This window comes from Chrysemys picta, chromosome 1 (genome assembly GCF_011386835.1).
Source record: "Chrysemys picta bellii isolate R12L10 chromosome 1, ASM1138683v2, whole genome shotgun sequence".
NCBI lineage: Eukaryota > Metazoa > Chordata > Testudines > Emydidae > Chrysemys > Chrysemys picta.
Window position 1 is genome coordinate 205,426,141 of NC_088791.1, and position 19,058 is coordinate 205,445,198.

Here is a 19,058-nt window from a genome sequence, read left to right on the forward strand (position 1 = left end):
AGCTACCATTAACTTTTTTAGTTCTGTGATCAGTTCCTCTTTATATGTTAGGGCAAGGTCTAATATAGAAGTTCCCCCTGTTTGCTGCAACACTTTTTGAGTGAGGAAATTGTCATATATAAAGTTTAGAAATTCAAAGGATGTTACGTAGTTGCTGTGCATCAGATTCTCCATGCTTTTACACTGGCATGTAATTGGTGTGGAGAATCAATCCCTTTTTCTAAGTGGGCCAGGTGTGGTGGAACTATGAGGTTGGGTGTTTTCAGCTTACACCACAGTGGATATCCCCTCATCGTCCCACCCCATCTCGGCTTTAAACAAGCTAGAGTAATGAAAAAGAAACTGCGCACACCCAGTTGAGAGCAGGCTCAGGCAGAAGATTGATTGCCCCAAGCTACCCTCTGGAACCTTTTCTAGAAAAAGGAATGGAGCCACTGAAGCAATTCCATTGACATTTGCAGATGTCAACAAAAATCTGTGGTCAGGAATATCAGAAACTGCTCAGATAGATGCAAAAAATCAGCATGGGCACTTTATCTCCTGACAGTGGATTAGCTAATCAACCAATTTAACAATTGCAATTTCTTTCCCATGCCCAGGCCTAAATGTGATTGAAATGGGATTGAGGAAACCTTACCACATCAGAAATCACTAACGTTGCTTTGCCACAACTTTCCCTATGTTTTTACATTGATGAATCCTCCATGTGTGTTCTAAACAATGAACATTTCTGGAACTGACAATAAATAACCCGCAGAGTTTGAAACAGTAAAGAAAAAACTGCGTGTGCAATATACACTCCTGTATAATAAAAATACTCTGTGTTCGATAGTTTTGTTTTGATCAGACCAGAAATGATGTTCTTTGTACTGTAGTTGTGCCCAGAGACGCCAATCAAGACGGGGGCTCATTGTGCTGAGCACTGTATAAACAAACTATAAGACAATCCTTCCCTCCCCCCCCAAATGACTTACACCTTGTCCCTATTTAGAATTTAACAGATAGCTATAAAACACAATGGAAGGGAGAGAATGGCGAGGGGAGGGAGAATGATGTGTTACACTAATAGGAACAAAGTTACATTTATTAGCTAAGCTTAGACATCATAGTTTAATTTAAAATAAGTAATTGGACAGCATATATTAGAGACTTGCTAACCATCCTTTTGCCTTACCATTATCATTAGGCAGTTTATCATGGCTGTCACTGTACAGGTAGGTCATTAGAAGGGTTTTATGAAGGGTTTTATGTGCAAACTGATTGGAGAATAAAAAAAAAAATCCTTTCCTTGGTGAAATATTTTCAGAACTACTCATTTAAAAAAGAAACACATGAAAAATTGTCAGTTTTTCTCAAGGCCAGTCCTGTCAGCGTACAGTATATGCCAAATTATTGTTAGTTTGTTTACTTCGTCACTACACTTTTTTTTAAAATTAATTATTCGGAATACCAAGAAATATTCTTACATTTCTGAGTTTGGTTCTCATGCAGGTTACATCTCCAGGCAGATTGATGAGTGAAGGAAGGGGTCGCACTAAACAAAGCGGAACAACCAGTATTTCTTATTGTCATAAGATAAACAATAGATATAAATGTTGTGCGTTGTTCCAGTGTATAAATGTAGAAGATTCTGAGAGTTGTTAGTCCAACATTAATATCTTTATTCTATTATCTTCCACAAGTGCATTTTAGAAAGATACTACTAGGAGGCATTACAGTTCTGCTCAATAATTGATATAGTGTAAATTGGTTTATGCTAACTTAAAACATTCTACCTGATTTTAGCTGTTTCTATAACATCAGTTACTGTCCTGAGTTTTGTGGGAACATCAAAGCCCTGGTCTACACTATAGGGTTAGGTTGAATTTAGCCGTGTTAGGTCGATTTTATAATGAATGCGTCTACACAAGCAACCTCGTTCCATCTACCTAAAGGGCTCTTAAAATCGACTTCTGTACTCCTCCCCTATGAGGGGAATAGCGCTAAAATTGGCCTTGCTGGGTTGAATTTGGGGTAGTGCGGACGCAAATTGACGGTATTGGCCTCCGGGAGCTATCCCAGAGTGCTCTATTGTGACTGCTCTGGACAGCACTTTGAACTCCGATGCACTAGCCAGGTACACAGGAAAAGCCACGGGAACTTTTGAATTTCATTTCCTGTTTGGTCAGCGTGGCGAACTCAGCAGCACAGGTGACCATGCAGTCCCCCCAGAATCGTAGACGATAGAATGTTTCTACGCTTCCCCTATCATATCCATCCCTGAGGTTATCACAGATTAGAAGGAGAAAAAAAACGCACTTGTGATGACATGTTTTCCGAGCTCATGCAGTCCTTCCATCCTGATAGGGCACAGCTTAATGCATGGAAGCATTCAGTGGCAGAGGCCAGGAAAGAATTAGGTGAGCACGAAGAGCGGAGGCAGGACACTATGCTGAGGCTAATGGGGGAGCAAACGGACATGATGAAGTGTCTGTTGGAGCTGCAGGAAAGCCAACAAGAGCACAGACCCCTGCTGCATCCACTGTATAACCGCCTACCCTCCTCCCTACGTTCCATAGCCTCCTCACCCAGATGCTCAAGAACGTGGGGGAGGAGGCGGCTCCGGGCACCCAGCCGCCCCACTCCAGAGGGTGGCCCAAGCAACAGAAGGCTGTCATTCAAACAGTTTGATTTTTAGTGTGGCTAGAAATAAGCAATAGTGTGGCCTTGTCCTTCCCTCCTCCCCCACCCGGGCTACCTTGTCGGTTATCTTTTTTTTTTTTTAAATTAATTAATAAAGAAAGAATGCGTGGTTTCAAAACAATAGTTACTTTATTTTGAAGGGAGGAGAGTGGTTGGCTTACAGAGAATTAAAATCAACAAAGGGGGTGGGTTTTCATCAAGGAGAAACACACACAACTGTTACACAGAAGCCTGGCCAGTCATGAAATTGGTTTTCAAAGTCTCTCTGATGCGCAGCGCGCCTTGCTGTGCTCTTCTAATCGCCCTAGTGTCTGGCTGCTCAACATCGGATGCCAGGCAATTTTCTACAACATCCCACTCCGCCATAAACGTCTCCCCCTTATTCTCACAGGGTATGTCTACGCTATGAAATTAGGTTGATTTTATAGAAGTCGATTTTTAGAAATCGATTTTATACAGTCGATTGCGTATGTCCACGCTAAGCGCATTAAGTCGGCGGAGTGCATCCTCACTACCTTGGCTAGTATCAACTTACAGAGCGGTGCACTGGGTAGCTGTCCCACAGTTCCCGCAGTCTCTGTCGCCCACTGGAATTCTGGGTTAAGCTCCCATTGCCTGATGGGGCAAAAACATTGTCACAGGTGGTTTTGGGTACATGTCATCAGTCACCCCTCCCTCCGTGAAAGCAACAGCAAACAATCGTTTCGCACCAGACACCACTGTGATTAGAAGAGCACAGCAAGGTGCGCTGCGCATCAGAGAGGCTTTGAAAACCAGTTGCTGTAGTATGGCGTCTGCACAGGTAACCCAGGAAAAAAGGCAACTGACATAATGTGGACATACGCAATCAATTTCTAAAAATCGACTTCTATAAAATCGACCTAATTTTGTAGTGTAGACATACCCATAGGCTATATCCCGCAAGGACATGGGATTTTAGTGAATATTTTGTATTGAGCTCTTTGCCATTACATGGTTCAGTGTTTCTAAGTATGTTAGTAAACTGTTCCCTTGGATTCCTTCTCTCTCTGATTAATAATACATTCCTTTGCTTCTGTCTTCCTAAGTTTACTGATGAAGTAGCTGCTATATAGATTTAGATATGCCTATGGTACCTGTCACTCTTCAACTTTACTGTACACCACAGTGATGCATATAAAGAGCAAAATAATTCTGGTTTGGTGTGTGGGTATACTAGAGAGAAAGTGGAATCAGAATGTTTCTTTCAATGTTTCTTTTCTTCCCCCTGCCAACACACCTCTGTCAGACTAAAACAGGGTTCAGATATGATCTTAGAAACTAGTTACCATGTCTATTAGTTCTCTTGTGGCCCTAAAGGAATGTGGGCAGCTAGCATGGGTGCACAGTCAGGCCCTTAACCTCCTCCCACACATACACATGTTGTTGACAGTGGGCAGGAGTGTACAATTCTTTGTTTTGGAGCAGCAGGCACTGTGCATGCATTTTGCAGGCAGGAAGGGTCAAGAACCTATCATTTTTCGGCAACTCCTTTGCTCACCCATGTCACTTCATACTCAAAAAGGAAGAATTTTGTCTTTTGGTAGCCCATCAAATCAGTCCAATGCGTATCTGTGGTATTTGTATCTGATGAAAGTTGAATAAATCCGATTGAGTAACAATTTGCAATTTGCTCTTACTAGTAAAAAAAGACTGTGTGGTTTAATTTTCACAGTGTTTCCTTTTAATAGCCCCATTTTAACAGTCATTTCCTCACATAACATTTAGGCGGCTTATTGTCTATACAGTGATTTTGCTGCAGTTGCTACGGTTTAGGAAATCATAAGTTCTGCATTCTGTATCGAAGATGTGATGCTTCTCTCCGGCCGGCTTCGAAGGGGAAAGCGCTGCTTCTTTCTGGCCGCTGGCTGCGCGGCTGCCCCTGCTCCTCCCGAGTCCTTTGGCCCGTGCTCGCAGGGCCGCATTCCGAAAGGGGTTTTGGAGCTGCAGGCCAGGGCCCTGGGACCCCCTTAGCTGCAGCCCCTAAAGCCCCTGTGTTCCAGGTGGCCCTGCCTGCGCGGGGGAGGAGCTTCCCTGCTCGCTCGCTCCCTCCCTCCCAGAAAGTCCTAAGCGCCACCAAACAGCTGTTTGGTGGCGGGGGAAGCGCTGGGAGGAAGGGAGGGGGAGGAGGCGGAGAAGAGGAACTTGTGCAATGCTCCCTTGTAAAGTCAGCCAATTGACATTATAAGGGAGCATTGCACAACGTTAAACAAATATGTTCCCTAATGGAGCAGCAACATAACTTCGAAACAACGTTAAGCGGGAGGACGTTAAGTGAGGAGTTGTTGTATTTGTGAACAACAAAAGGAGAGGATAAAGTAGTACCAATCAGATAAGATGACAAATGTAATTGCTTCTCAGGGGTTACAGGAAGATTATATAAAATTTGCTGTAAAGTTTATCTTTATAAAATATGCCAGTAAATTTTAAAATGTAAGTGTGTGCACAACAACTGATTTTACCAAATAAACTGTGATTAATGACTGTGGGTGAAATCTTGGTTCTATTAAAGTCAATGGGACTTTTGGCACTGACTTCACTGGGGCCGAATTTCCTCTCATGTACCTAAGATCAAAATAGAACTTAAACTAAAAAGGAATCCTACAGAAAATGGAAACACAGAAAAATTGCTAAGGAGTGCAAAAGAATAGCATGAGCATATGGGGGTGGAATCAGAAAGGCTAAACCACAAAATGAGTTGTACCTTGCAAGGGATTTAAAAGACAAGAAGTAGAAGTTTTATAAATACTTTAAGAGCAAGAGAAAGATGAAGAAAAGTGTAGGTCCTTTACCTTGTAGGGAAGGAGAACTAATAACTGATGACATCAAAAATGCCTATTTTGCTTCAGTCTTCACTAGAAAAGTTAATGGTGACCACATACTCAATACAATTAATATTAACAACAAGGAAGGAATGCAAGCCAAAATAATGGAAAAAACAGATTAAAGACTATTTATTTAGATAAATTAGATGTAATCAAGTTGGCAGGGCCTGATGAAATTCATCCTATGATACTTAAGGAACTAGCTTAAGCAATCTCAGAACCATTAGCGATTATCTTCAAGAACTAATGGAGGATGGGTGATGTCCCAGAAAACTGGAGAAGGGCAAGCATAGTACCTATCTTTAAAAAGGAAAACAAAGAGGACCCTGGGGATTATAGACCAGTCAGTCTAACTTTGATACCTGGAAGGATATTGGAACAAATGATTAAACAATCAGTTTGTAAGCACCTGGAGTATATATAACAGGGCTATAAGGAATAGCCAGCATGGATTTGTCAAGAACAAATGTCAAACCAACTTAATTTCCTTCTTTGACAGAGTTACTTGCCTAGTGGATGGGGGGATGCAATAGATGTGATATATGTTGGTTTTTAGTAAGGCTTTTGACACAGTTCTACATAACATTCTCATAAGCAACTGGAGAAATGTGGCCTAGATGAAATTACCATAAGGTGGGTGCACAACTAGTTGAAAGACCATACTAAAAGAGTAGTTATCAATGGTTCGCTGTCAAACTGAGTATGTATTTAGGGGGATTTGCTCAGGGGTTAGTCCTGGATCTGGTACTATGCAATATTTTCATTAATGACTTGGCTAATGGAGTGGAGAGCATGCTTACAACATTTACAGATGATATCATTATTAAGAACACACTTTGGAGGACAGGATTTAGAATTCAAAATGACCTTGACAAATTAGAGACTTGGTCTGAAATCAACAAGATAAAATTCAATAAAGACAAGTGTAAAGGACTTCACTAGGGAAGGAAAAAAATCAAATGCACAACTCCAAGATGGGGAATAACTCACTAAATGGTAGTACTGCTGAGAAGTATCTGGAGGTTATAGTGGATCACAAATTGAATATAAGTGAACAGTGTGATGCATTTGCAAAAAAGGCTAATATCATTATGGGGTATATTAAAAGGAGTGTTGTATGTAAGACATGGGAGGTGATTGTCCTTTGTGTACTAGGCACTGGTGAGGCCTCATTTGGAATACTATGTCCAGTTCTGGGCACCACACTTTAAGAAAGTTTTAGACAAATTAGAGAGTCCAGAGGAGAAAACCAAAAATGATAAAAGGTTTAGAAACCCTGACCTATGAGGAAATGTGGAAAAAAAAAAAAAACTGGGCATATTTAGTCTAGGTTTATTTGGTTCTGCTTTGATGCATGGAACTGGACTTGATGATTTCTTGAGGTCCTTTCCAGCCTTGTATGATTAGCTCTCCTTCTTCATTAGGTTGAAGACCTACATCTTTTCCTTCATTTTTACCTTGTGCCTAATTTATTTAAAGAACCTCTTCTTATTACCTTGTTAGGAGTAACTTATTTTGTTCCTTAGCCTTTCTGATTTTGTTCTTGCATGCTTGTGCTGTTATTTTGTACATCTCCCTAGGAATTTGTCCATATTTCCACTTTTTGTGGGATTCATTTTTCATTTTCAGGTCATTAAAGAACTTCTTATGTAGTCATATTGCCCCCTTACTGTTCTATCTTTCCTTTGACTTGGGATAGTTTATAGTTGCGACTTTATCTCCGACAATATTGTCTTATTGAGAAACTGCCAGATCTCCTGATTATTGATTATTTTTTAAGGAAGCCATTTAATACTATATTGGATCCAAGTAAATACCTAGGATTTTTTTTTCCGGTATGTTTGTGGGGGGTGAGAGTGGTTTAATGCTCCTGCCCCATTAAACATTATTAAAGTTGCAACCATTCAATTAAAAACCATTTTCCCAACAGATGTTTTGGCTGAGTAACAGGTGCAGAATATTTCCTTATAGTCACCTGTGCCACTATTATAAATAGAATTTGCACTGTTAAGAACACTTTTATGTTGAGCATTGTAGAACCGGGTATAACATTAATGGTTATATGGAATTGCAGATGCTTGTCTAGTAAAGTGTGAACATTTGGAAATGTATCTTTTTGCCCATTTAATGGCAGACTACAAGTCCACAGGTCAGCTTTTTTCAGTTAATTGGTATAGTACATTTGCGTACACTCTTGCAGTAGGTCAGGTACAGAAAGCAAAAACGTATATAAGATCCATTCTAGTCATACTTTCCAAGTACCTTGTAAGGGACCTAAAGTAATCCTTTTAAATTAGAAAATGGGGGGAGGGGAAGGTGTTGGGGCTTATGGCTCCCAGTCAATCACGCACATACAATTTTATATGGAAAATAGTAAAGTTGATTCCTAACTGGAATATTCTAGATGGTAGTTGTCAGAAGAAGAAACTAAGAAGGCAGAACCTAGAGTGCTAAGGAAATCCATATCCAATGTATATTAAAGGGGAAAATATTCTGGTGCAAAAAACAAAACATAATTAGTTTTCCATGGAAAGCATTGTCTCTATCTGCATGGACAGTTTTTATGTGGGGAAAAAATGGACAGAAATCAGAACTGGGAACAAAAACTAGCACAAGAGTGCTGATTCATTTTGTGACCCTTAGATTGTGAGGGAAATGTGTCCCAGAAAGAAAACACTGCAATTGTAATAAAGAGTACCAGATAACAGCCAGAGTGGGACAGGATGGCAGAGAATAAATGGAGAGGAGACATATTTAGACAACCTAATCCTGAACCACTGATAATGGTTTATTGTAAAAGAGGCCTGAGAATTCAGATGTTGTAGTTGGAAGAGCTCCTTTAGTGGCAAGAATTCATTGGGCCAGTGTGATGGGATGGTCAGCCCTCTTAAGGGTTGTGGTGCCTAATATTCAGCCCATCCTATCATGTGGCTTAGCCCTTTAAGGTTATATATATATATATATATATATATATATATATATATATATATATATATATATATATATATATATATATATATATATAAAAATGAAAATACACACACATATACACACACACACTTGGGAGAAGATCCTGTATCTTTAAGGGCTGGGGCCAGGAGCATTGAAGAAAGGGCAGGGATTACTCTCCTCTTCCCAAACCAGTTGGGAATGAACTGAGAGAAAGGGACCAGCATAAATGCTGCTTCCTCCCTCATAGCAGGGCAGACACCAGCCGGAGAAAACTGTTTGCTGGATCCTCCTAGCTTGAGGATTAATTGAGAAAATAAGGGGCTAGCTGAGAAAAAAGCTAGGTAAGGAGTTATAACCGGCTAAATTACAACCGAGCCCAAGGAATGTCCTGTCTTTTGTAATTTCAAAACGTCAATCTTAATATTGTTAAGTGATACATGCATTGCAACCTTCCTATTTCCCTTGTGGCTTGGTTAGTGGAATTGTATAAAGTTAGGTCCATTTTACAACAGTAATTTCTGTATTTCCTATGTAATATATATAACTAAATCTAATAACCGACAACATTACTTTATAGTACAGGTGCGTATAACATATTTTAAATTCAAATGTGCAAACTGAGAATTGTGTAACTAGAGAAAGAAAGGATATGTAGTGAGTTGTCTTTGCATTCATTGTTTGATACAAATAATTGATGAAAACATTTTATCTGCCACTTATGAGTCATGATGGTTCATCAATAATGAATGAGAAAAAGTGTGCAAAGCCAGTCCATTGTATGTTCTATTTTATGCATCACCAATTTTAGGGACAGATTTTAAGACCAGACACAGTGAGCATATCTATGCATGTTCAAATGTAAAAAAAAAAAAAAAAAAAAAAAATCTTGAAGTATGCATGACTGTGCTTCAAATACTTCAGATTAGAAGATGGTATTTATTCTGTATTGATGAATTTGTCTAATTTGCATGTAGAGCAGCGCAAGTCTTTTATTCACATTAATTAATATTGACAGGAAACATGTTTTTTGACTAGTTTATGTTCAAGTGAGAGCTTCAGAGATAATTTCTAAGGTACTAGTCTGTCAGATTAAATAGCAGTTATTCAAATGATTGAATAGCACATCATGCAGATTGCAATTTTCATGTGTGATGCAGCCACCAAAGATTCTTCATTCAGTAATGGTGTTATACAACTAATACTTAAATATCATGGTCAAATTCTGCCTGTATCACACCCTGTTGACTGACTAACTATGAAGTGTAAAACATAAAGCATTATTATTGGATGCTGATCTTTCCATAACAACCAGTGCCGCAAATAAGAGGATAAACTGCTGAATATGTGCTCTTTAGCTACTTGTGCATCCAATGTAATGGCCTCTAATGTTTAATTTGGCTTAACATTAGTAATACAATTTTATGCATCCGAAGAAGTGGGCTGTAGTCCACGAAAGCTTATGCTCTAATAAATTTGTTAGTCTCTAAGGTGCCACAAGTACTCCTGTTCTTCTTTTTGCGGATACAGACTAACACGGCTGCTACTCTGAAATTTTATAAATGTTGCACAGGGAAAAGATGAAAAATAGATTTCATTGTGATTGTTGATTGTTTACCAATGTTTCCCATTGGTAAAATTTCCAAGTTCTCTAGAGCAGTGGTTTTCAAATTTTTTTCTGGTGACCCTCTTGAAGAAAATTGTTGATGCCTGCGAACCAACAGGTTTGGGGTATGGGAGGGGCTCAGAGCTAGGATGCAGGGTGGGGCCAGGAATTAGGGGTTTAGGGTGTGGGAGGGGACTCTGGGCTGGAGCCCAGGGTTGGGGTGCGGGAGGGGTCAGGGCTCTGGGCTGGGGCCAGGGATGAAGGGTTTGGGGTGCAAGAAGGGGCTCTGGGTTGGGGTGGGTTCAGAGCTGGGGCAGGAATTGGGGTGCCAGCAGCAGGTCCTGCTCCTAGGAGCCCCATGGCCCCCCTGCTTAGGAGCCAGACCTACTGCTGGCTGCTTTTGGGGCACAGCGTGGTGTCAGAACAGGTCGGGACAAGCCTTAGCCGGGCAGCACCGTCGATGGGACTTTTAACCGCCCAGTCGACGGTGCTGACCAGAGCTGCCGCTACCCAGTGCCTTCCATTCCGCAACCCAGTACTGGGTTGTGACCCACAGTTTGAAAACCACTGCTCTAGAGGATGTAGAAGAAAAGGTTATTACATACTATGTAGCACTTGTCATCTGTACATTCCGAAGCATGTTAGAGACACAGGGTGAAAACGAGGGTGTGAAATCCTGGCTCCATTGAATTCAGTGACAAAAATGCCATTGACATCAATGAGGCCAAGACTGAATCCATGATGTATTGGGTTTAGAAAAGGTTCTCAGTATCTTTCCCTTTTCCCTGGAACATAAAAGTTGCCAATAAACAGGTTTTGGATTGGTTTTCATTCAGATGAATAATGTGTGGTGTTTTGCTGGTTGAAAGGAACTGAGGGGACTCTGGGGTATGACATCTTATAAGAACTTGGGGCCCAAATGCTCATTCCTTTGAAGGAGCATGCATAGTGAGTGGTGGCACTGCATTACAGAGGGTTATATCTGGTGCAGAGTGCATAGGCAAACCCTAGGGTTTGAATCTGTACCCACAATCTACTAAAAGAAGTACAGTTACTCATAAGTAACCTCTCTTTCTTCCTGAAATGTAAAATTGGCAAGAAACACATTTCACCTCCATACTTCCTATGAATTGTGATATAGTTATTGTTCAACATGGATTAGAAATGTCCATGAGAAAACGACAAAATGCATGCAGTTCAACTTGTGATGTCTAATTCTATAAGTAAATAACAAGCATTAAAAACAATAGACACAGTGGAGGGAGAGAGCCTAACAAGAATAAATGAGACAAGATAAAATTTCAGGTGTGTTGAAGTTTAAAATGTGAGAAGTAACTAAGGCCCCAATCATTGGGATCCACTAGCATAGACTCCTGCACATATGCAGACTCCCACTGAAATCAACAGAACTTTGCACAGGTGGTACATTTTACCCTAGAACAGTGGTTCTCAAAGCCGGTCTGCCACTTGTTCAAGGAAAGCCCCTGGTGGGCCGGGCTGCCTGCTGTGTCCACAGGTTCGGCCAATTGCAGCTCCCACTGGCCGCGGTTTGCCGCTCCAAGCCAATGGAGGCTGCGGGAAAGGTGGCCAGCACATCCCTCGGCCCGTGCCGCTTCCCACAGCCCCCGTTGGCCTGAAGCGGCGAACCGCGGCCAGTGGGAGCCGCGATCGGCTGAACCTGCGGATGCGACAGGTAAACAAACCATCCGGGCCCACCAGGGGCTTTCCCTGAACAAGCGGCGGACTGGCTTTGAGAACCACTGCGCTAGAAGATACCAGTGCAGAATCTGGACCTAAATAAGTAAAAATTCAAATGACACATTCATTGCATTTCTTCAACTGCACTGAGTACTATCCCAGATGTCTGTGATACCAGGAACCTTTGAAGTTTAAAACTCTAGTTCCACTTATTGAACTAAAGGAGACTCTCCAGTTATATAATGCCAACATCTCTTACAGTTCTGGACGTTATAAAGGAGAGTCAATTTTATCCTTCAGTTGTGAGTTACCACAAGCCTTACTATTGGAAATTATTTATCCCATAGGGTCATTCCTGGAGTCCTTATTCAGACATGTCTCCCATTGACTGAAGTCAGGTCACTTAAAACCTGGGATTGGTATTGCTTAGTACTGTATGTTAAATCAAAGTCAATTTGGAAAAAAGTTAATTTCAGGTCAAATCCTTCAGTCTTTACTCAGGGGAGATTTGGGTGCCCAAGAATGGCAGGATTTGGCCTCAAATTCATTCATTTTTATTCACTTTGATTTAACACTCTAAGTAGTACCAAGCCCAGGTTATAGGCATGCTGCCAACTATCAAAACCAAATCCTTATCAATGATCGTAAACATAAAAAATCTTATACATCTACTGTATAATTTGGTATGGTTTATTACCTTTACCGTCTTCAACCCAAGTGCTCAAGTAAAAACACAAAAAAGCAGGATTTGTTATGATTGGGTAGGGGTTTCAGCAATGTTCAACATTAATAAATTTTAAAGTTCTCTAGTGAATATAAAAACAATTTGATGTAAAATGCCTTAAAAGATTTTTCAATTTTCTTCCTTCTCCCTCAAACATAAAATTACCCAAAACACGGTTCATGTCAATACACCTGCATTTGACTAGTGAAGCACTTACATTGGTTGGTAACCAACTGAAAAGCCCATTTGATTAATGAAAGATCCAGATCACAATCTCAAATTGTGTAGTCCGCATTGTTACAAGTCATGCTTCTGTTGGTATGCTTGCAGATGCATGTAGGGTGACTAGATGTCCCGATTTTATAGGGACAGTCCAGATATTTGGGGCTTTGTCTTATATACGCGCTTATAATCCCCCACCCCCTGTCCCCGATTTTTCACACTTGCTGTCTAGTCACCCTAGATGCATGGAAGTGAACTTTTCAGGAAATGTTCTATCTTTGGTAGTTACATGGTTTCCATAGCTGTAGTGTTTGAGACCTTCACTTTCTTTTAATATATATCCTTTGATTACTGCTGTGCGGTAGGGAAGGTAAGTAGCTTTCCTGAATGTCTTGTCTTCTGTAATTTCAAAATGTCAGTCTTAATGTTGCATTAATGTTATTTAATCCCTCTTGGAAGAAAGTCCATGGTGAATTTATAATTAAATGAATTCTTATAGGTTTGTAGTAATATGAAGATTGCAGGACGGGGAAAGAGAACTGGGATTAAATGTATTCGTATTAACTCAAAATTGTTATTGGGCATACACACTTGGAGCTGATTTGCCAATCACCAGCAATCATAATTTTTGCACTTGTAACCTGCTTTTTTATATGTGGAGTTTGATTATCTGTTTAGTTTGAAAAAGAACATGCCGATGAATTGAAGAAGGAATGTACTGTTTTAGGAGATAGAAGTAACAATAATTTACAAACAGAATAAAATTCAGTATCTTCTACTGGTAGATCATGCCAAAATCACTTTCTTAAAACCATATTTGTCAGATTACAAAATCTGACAAATAGCATTCCTATATGTATGAAATGTGAAGACACCATTTTATTTAATATTATAAATTACAGCTCAGTTAGCATGTTGCTTTTTCTCTCTTTCACTAGTTCTGAATGTAATGTACTGAATAGTACAAGTGACGTGGGGAGATGAAGATGTACTGTGTCACAAAGAGAACAACTCAAATGGCTGTAAGTACTTCTAAAATTTAATTTTTCTGCAAAATTTGTTTTAACTAATGACTTTTGGAGTACATGGGGAACCAATGTGAATGAACAGGGTCTTTAAAAGTTAATATATACAATAATAGATACTTGTATTACAGATTTGTCTGCAGACGTTTTACATTTAGATAGACCATGCAAGTTTAGTAATACATTTTACAGCTAAAGAATTTATTAAAAAAGAAAGAAAGCTGAGATTCTCCTTTACAGGGCTCAAAGACTGGCTCTTCTAACAAGGGGCTCCTTTGAAACCCCTCCAGCTTATCAGTGTTGGATATGAAAGAATTATTTTAAATGATTGGTTGTCCATAGATTTTTCACTTTCATTCCCTAATAGTTTTGATTCAAGAGTTATGTCCAGATTTATTCATTGGGAGTTATGGTGCTGGCATAGGTAGATTCCCTCAAGAAAGTTCAGTTGCACAAAATCTGCAGGGCAGTTCCTTGAAGTTCACTGCATACTTGAGCAAAATATTATTGCATTTACGTATGGCCCTATGGAAAACTGAGACTTGCTATATCATTACTACTAGTACCAGAATAATTCTGAAATACCGAGGTTGTCTTTATATCTATTGTATGTTGCACTACATTTTGGGATATGGCTTCTGTATAGTAATGTTCTCTATATGATGTGGAAATGTTTATATTTGGTCCTTGAAAGCTATACTGAGTATATTAATAATATAGCACTGTGTTCAGTTCAGATATTTGGAAGGGAGGGAGGGATTACAGCAATGGTTCTTAACATTTTTCTATCCCTTATGATTTGATATTGTCTCTCTGATCTCAGCAATATGGTAAGGAAGAGCTAGTTGCAATCTCCTTATACCTGATTGCGACCTCCAGATTGAAAACTCATGGGTTAAAGGTGTGACAAAGTTCCTCCTCTATCTTGGTGGGTCCTGTGCTTATTGGCGGATTTTCTTGCCTCAGAGATTCACCATGTGGGTTGGGGAACAGCCCAGAGACCTTCCTGTCTGGAAGAACCCACAGTCCAGGTCAATTGGGAGGTTTGGGGGGAACCCGGGCCCACCCTCTACTCTGGGTTTCAGCCCAGGGCCCTGTGCTCCTGTAACCGCTGCATGACAGCTACAACTCCCTGGGCTGCTACTTTCCCATGGTGTCTCCTCCAAACACCTTCCTTATTCTCACCACAGGACCTTCCTCCTGGTGTCTGATAACACTTGTGCTCCTCAGTCCTCCAGCAGCACACCCTCTCACTCTCAGCTCCTTGCGTCTCTTGCTCCCAGCTCCTCACACACCCACCACAAACTGAAGTGAGCTCCTTTTAAAACCAGGTGCCCTGATTAGCCTGCCTTAATTGATTCTAGCAGCTTCTTCTTAATTGGCTCCAGTTGTCCTAATTAGCCTGCCTGCCTTAACTGGTTCTAGCAGGTTCCTGATTACTCTAGTGCAGCCCCTGCTCTTGTCACTCAGGGAACAGAAAACTACTCATCCAGTGACCAGTATATTTGCCCTCTACCAGACTCCTGTACCCCACTGGTCTGGGTCTGTCACAAAGGGTAAAGACCTTGTATTGAGTAGCTAGGTGTATCTTTTGCAGAATTTTCTGAAAATATCTGCTAATTGATGCAAAATATGTTTTGTGTGTGCATGTGTGTAATTGCTCTTCAGAAATGTTTCTGTGAGCCCCCAAAGTTAAGTAACTTATATCAAGGATAATTTTGCAGTATCCCGACAGGAAGAGGGCACTATTAGAATCTAGGAAATCAGCCTAACCTTCCTCTCAGTATGATCTTTGAGAGTTCCCTCCAGCACATTATTGAGCATTCCCCTTTAAAGGTGCACTGCTACCTCAGAGTCGTCTAAAAAGCAGTAGCTATTAGAACTGTACAAGTGCCCACTCAACCATTGGAGTGTTTGGTATACACGCAAAAAAGGATTTTGGAAGTGCTGGGTCTTCATTTGCAGCACTACATTGGTTGTTGGTCTACTTTAGCAGGGCCGTCCTTAGGAATACCCAGAATACCCGGCTGCATAGGGCACCTGAAAATTTGGGGCACCACTGGGTCTTAAGTGTCCACCCTCCCAGCTCTTCCTATCCTTGTTCTGACCATTCCTGCAGGCTCCCACAGCTAGCTGCTGCAGCCTGGTGACTTTTACTCTGGAGGGGATCTAGAAACTTAAAAGTGAAAAAGCCTCCAGCCTGCCAGACCTATTAGCACAACATTGAAACTGTTAAAGAGCCATTCAAGTGGTAATGAAGCCATTCAACAGGCATTTGCCAACCCCCAGGTATATACTGTCAGTTTCTGAATTTACTGACAAACAGTTGTGCATTGCTGTAATATTTACTCAGAACATGTTTGTCTACAGGATCTTAGTTTAAAATTTGCTTTAAAAATATTTCATTATTGAGTTGGTGAAGATTATAAAGTCACATCTCTAAAAAAATCCTTGCATAGATTTTTAGATGCACAATCATCTTTAGCCTTAAATGCTTGGATCTTCAGACATATAGTTTTCTAAATAGATCCTTCAAAAGACCACCCTTATCTAAAATACACATTTTAATTTTAATTAGTATAGTAAAAAAAACTTGCTTCCAAAGTCTTCCTGTCCTTTCTGTCCATCTGTTTCTTCCTTCACTCTCCTCTCCTCATCCCCCCCGCCCCTTAAAGGAACAACACCCCTTTCCTTCCAGGTAGCTGGACAAAGAGTTTCCCGTTCTTTACTTCTGATTATCTGATGAACTAGTTTTAAGAGAACCCTCCAGCAAAATCAGTACCTAGTACGATATAAAATAATTTGTTATGCCTAAAATCTTTGGAAATGTATTTTTTAAAGTTGGTGAAATTTCATAAACATATCTATTGTTATGGAGATCACACAAAGTAAATTAGTGTTCCCTTTTTCTAAAAGCAATGAACATTGTTATGAATACTTGAAACCTCTGTGACTGATTAATTTAAAATAATGTCTTTGTTTCAGTGAGTTAAATATGTAGTAATCTGGAATGATTACTTTATGAAGGCTTAAGAGTACGTTTAAAATATAAAATCAGCTTAGAAATACTGATTATGAAAATGTAAAACAGAGAAGAGGTGCATCATGTATTCCATAATATTTAATGTTGTATTCAGCAAGACAGCTGATTCACCCTTACTACAAAGTTTTTGCAAATAAATCTCTGACAAACTTCAGGGCATATCAAAAAACCTGTGACTGACATGTTTTATTTCCAAGTTTAGTGCTTTTAATTAGGTACCGTCTGCATGTCCAGTCTTCACCATCTGGCATGCAGTGGAAAACATGCTCCATTTTCTTTAGAAAGAAATTGCAGAAGAGTGTTGTTGTTGTTGTTGTTTTTCCCCAAATGTCATTTGCTTCATTTGGGTTCATGGATTTGGCTGGGAGGGGGTGAGCAGAATGGGGGAGGGAAGAGAGAAGGGAGGCAGTGGGGAGAGGGTGGGGTCTGGGCGGAGTGGGGTGGGATCTGGGGTGGAGCAGAGGTGGAGTATGGGCAGGGCCACATGCAGAAGAGGTGGGCTGGGGAGCTAGCCACCCCAAGCAGCAGCTTCACCCACCGCCCAGGACAGCAGGTTGGCTCCCACACACCCAACGCGCACTGCAGTGTCCTTAGGCAGGGGCCGTATTCACAGAACTGAATGCGTTGGCGCTGCGCATTTTGCGTGAGGGAGAGGGTACGGGGGTCTCTGCAGGGAACTGTGACTCTCCACCACCGTGAGGCAGGCTGGGTGTCTCGGTATGCTTTGCTGCCTCGTCCATCCCCACCATCCCCGGGCTGCCATCAGGCATAGGGACAGCAGTTTAATAATACTGCGTAGGGCCCCATACATCCTAAGGATGGCCCTGTATTTTACGATAGTGAGTTTGTTTTATTTGCATTGTTGTTATGGGAAAAAAGTGATGTGTGTGTGGTTTCTGTTTGATTTTGGTTTCTTGCATCAGCCACTTTTTTCTGGAGGTCAGCTTTCAATACTGATTTGTTCCTAAATGAGCTGTCACCATGTGTATCAGTGCTATCTCTGGCCCATTTGTTTTGGCTCCATTTTCACATCTGGCCTCTAATCAGTTCATCGCTCTGGAGGGTTGAGGTGGCTAAGCTTGAATGAAAATTGGACTTTACACATTCTTTATGTCCAGAATGTGTGCATCAGATCAGCATGTTAAATGTTTAAATTTTCTGGGCTACTGAGACTTTAAGGGTACTTGGCTGTGTCCCATTCACCCCTCACATCCAACATATAAGGGAATGTCTCATGGAGGAGATGATTAAGTTGAGTCTTTTGTAGTTATTGAGCTGATATGTGACAGAGTCTGAAATATGACAGATATCCAAAGCAGTCTTGTTGACATCCTAGCCTGAATTTTTAAAAATTCTTTTCAGGTAATCTTTTAAAACACTTGAACCACCTGAAGAGCACTGAATATACTCAAAAAGAAGAACAGGAGTACTTGTGGCACCTTAGAGACTAACAAATTTATTAGAGCATAAGCTTTCGTGGACTACAGCCCACTTCTTCGGATGCATATAGAATGGAACATATATTGAGGAAATATATATACACATACACTAAGGTGCCACAAGTACTCCTGTTCTTCTTTTTGCGGATACAGACTAACACGGCTGCTACTCTGAAACTGAATATACTATAAGTATTGCCATTATGAAACAGAAATAAGGAAAACAATCAGAATGGAGCATGAATTGAGTGTTTATAGACCTGATTAATGAAATCATTGCTAGCTGGGGAAAAAGCTTCATTTGTGTTAAGTTTTGAAAGACCATCTAATCATTTGTGTTATTTTTGAAAATGCAACAATTACAGTACACAATGTAATGTGTACTATGTTGTAATCATAGTCTTCAACGTACTTAAAATGCTGTCCATCAAAAGCAAACATGCACATTTTAATTTCTGTGCATGCTTGAGGATTTCCCAGTTTCATATTGTCATGCAGCTAGTCTCGTTGAGGGAGCAATCATATTAGTTTAAAAAAGTATAAAGCAGTACCCTTGCCTCTTGCAGGAGTAATTTACATATCTACTGTATATCTTGGAAGATTTTATTTTTTGTGAATATAGAGTGGTAGTTTATCCAACATAGTCTTGCTCTTTCTGAGCTGTGCAGCTAAAAAAGGTGTGTATGCATAGGCTTGGCAAGCATGAAAGGAATGAATTAGCATAATTTGTTTATGTAACTTTTGTATAGCATGCAGTTTTACTGTTTTTGTGATTTGAGAGCACCTTAAATACTAGTTCCTAGGGCATGCTATTATAGCTTGCTACG

At 40.4% G+C, this 19,058-nt stretch overlaps 1 protein-coding gene across 1 annotated transcript in view; it reads left to right on the forward strand.

Moving 5' to 3' along the window:
- CFAP47 (cilia and flagella associated protein 47) overlaps nt 1-19,058 on the forward strand; it is a 286,241-nt gene that overhangs the window by 266,962 nt on the left and 221 nt on the right. Inside the window, exon 41 of the mRNA XM_008174468.4 lies at nt 13,663-13,746. Within this exon, the coding sequence (XP_008172690.4) occupies nt 13,663-13,708 (46 nt within the window). The 3' untranslated portion in view covers nt 13,709-13,746. The remainder of the gene's footprint in view (nt 1-13,662; nt 13,747-19,058) is intronic.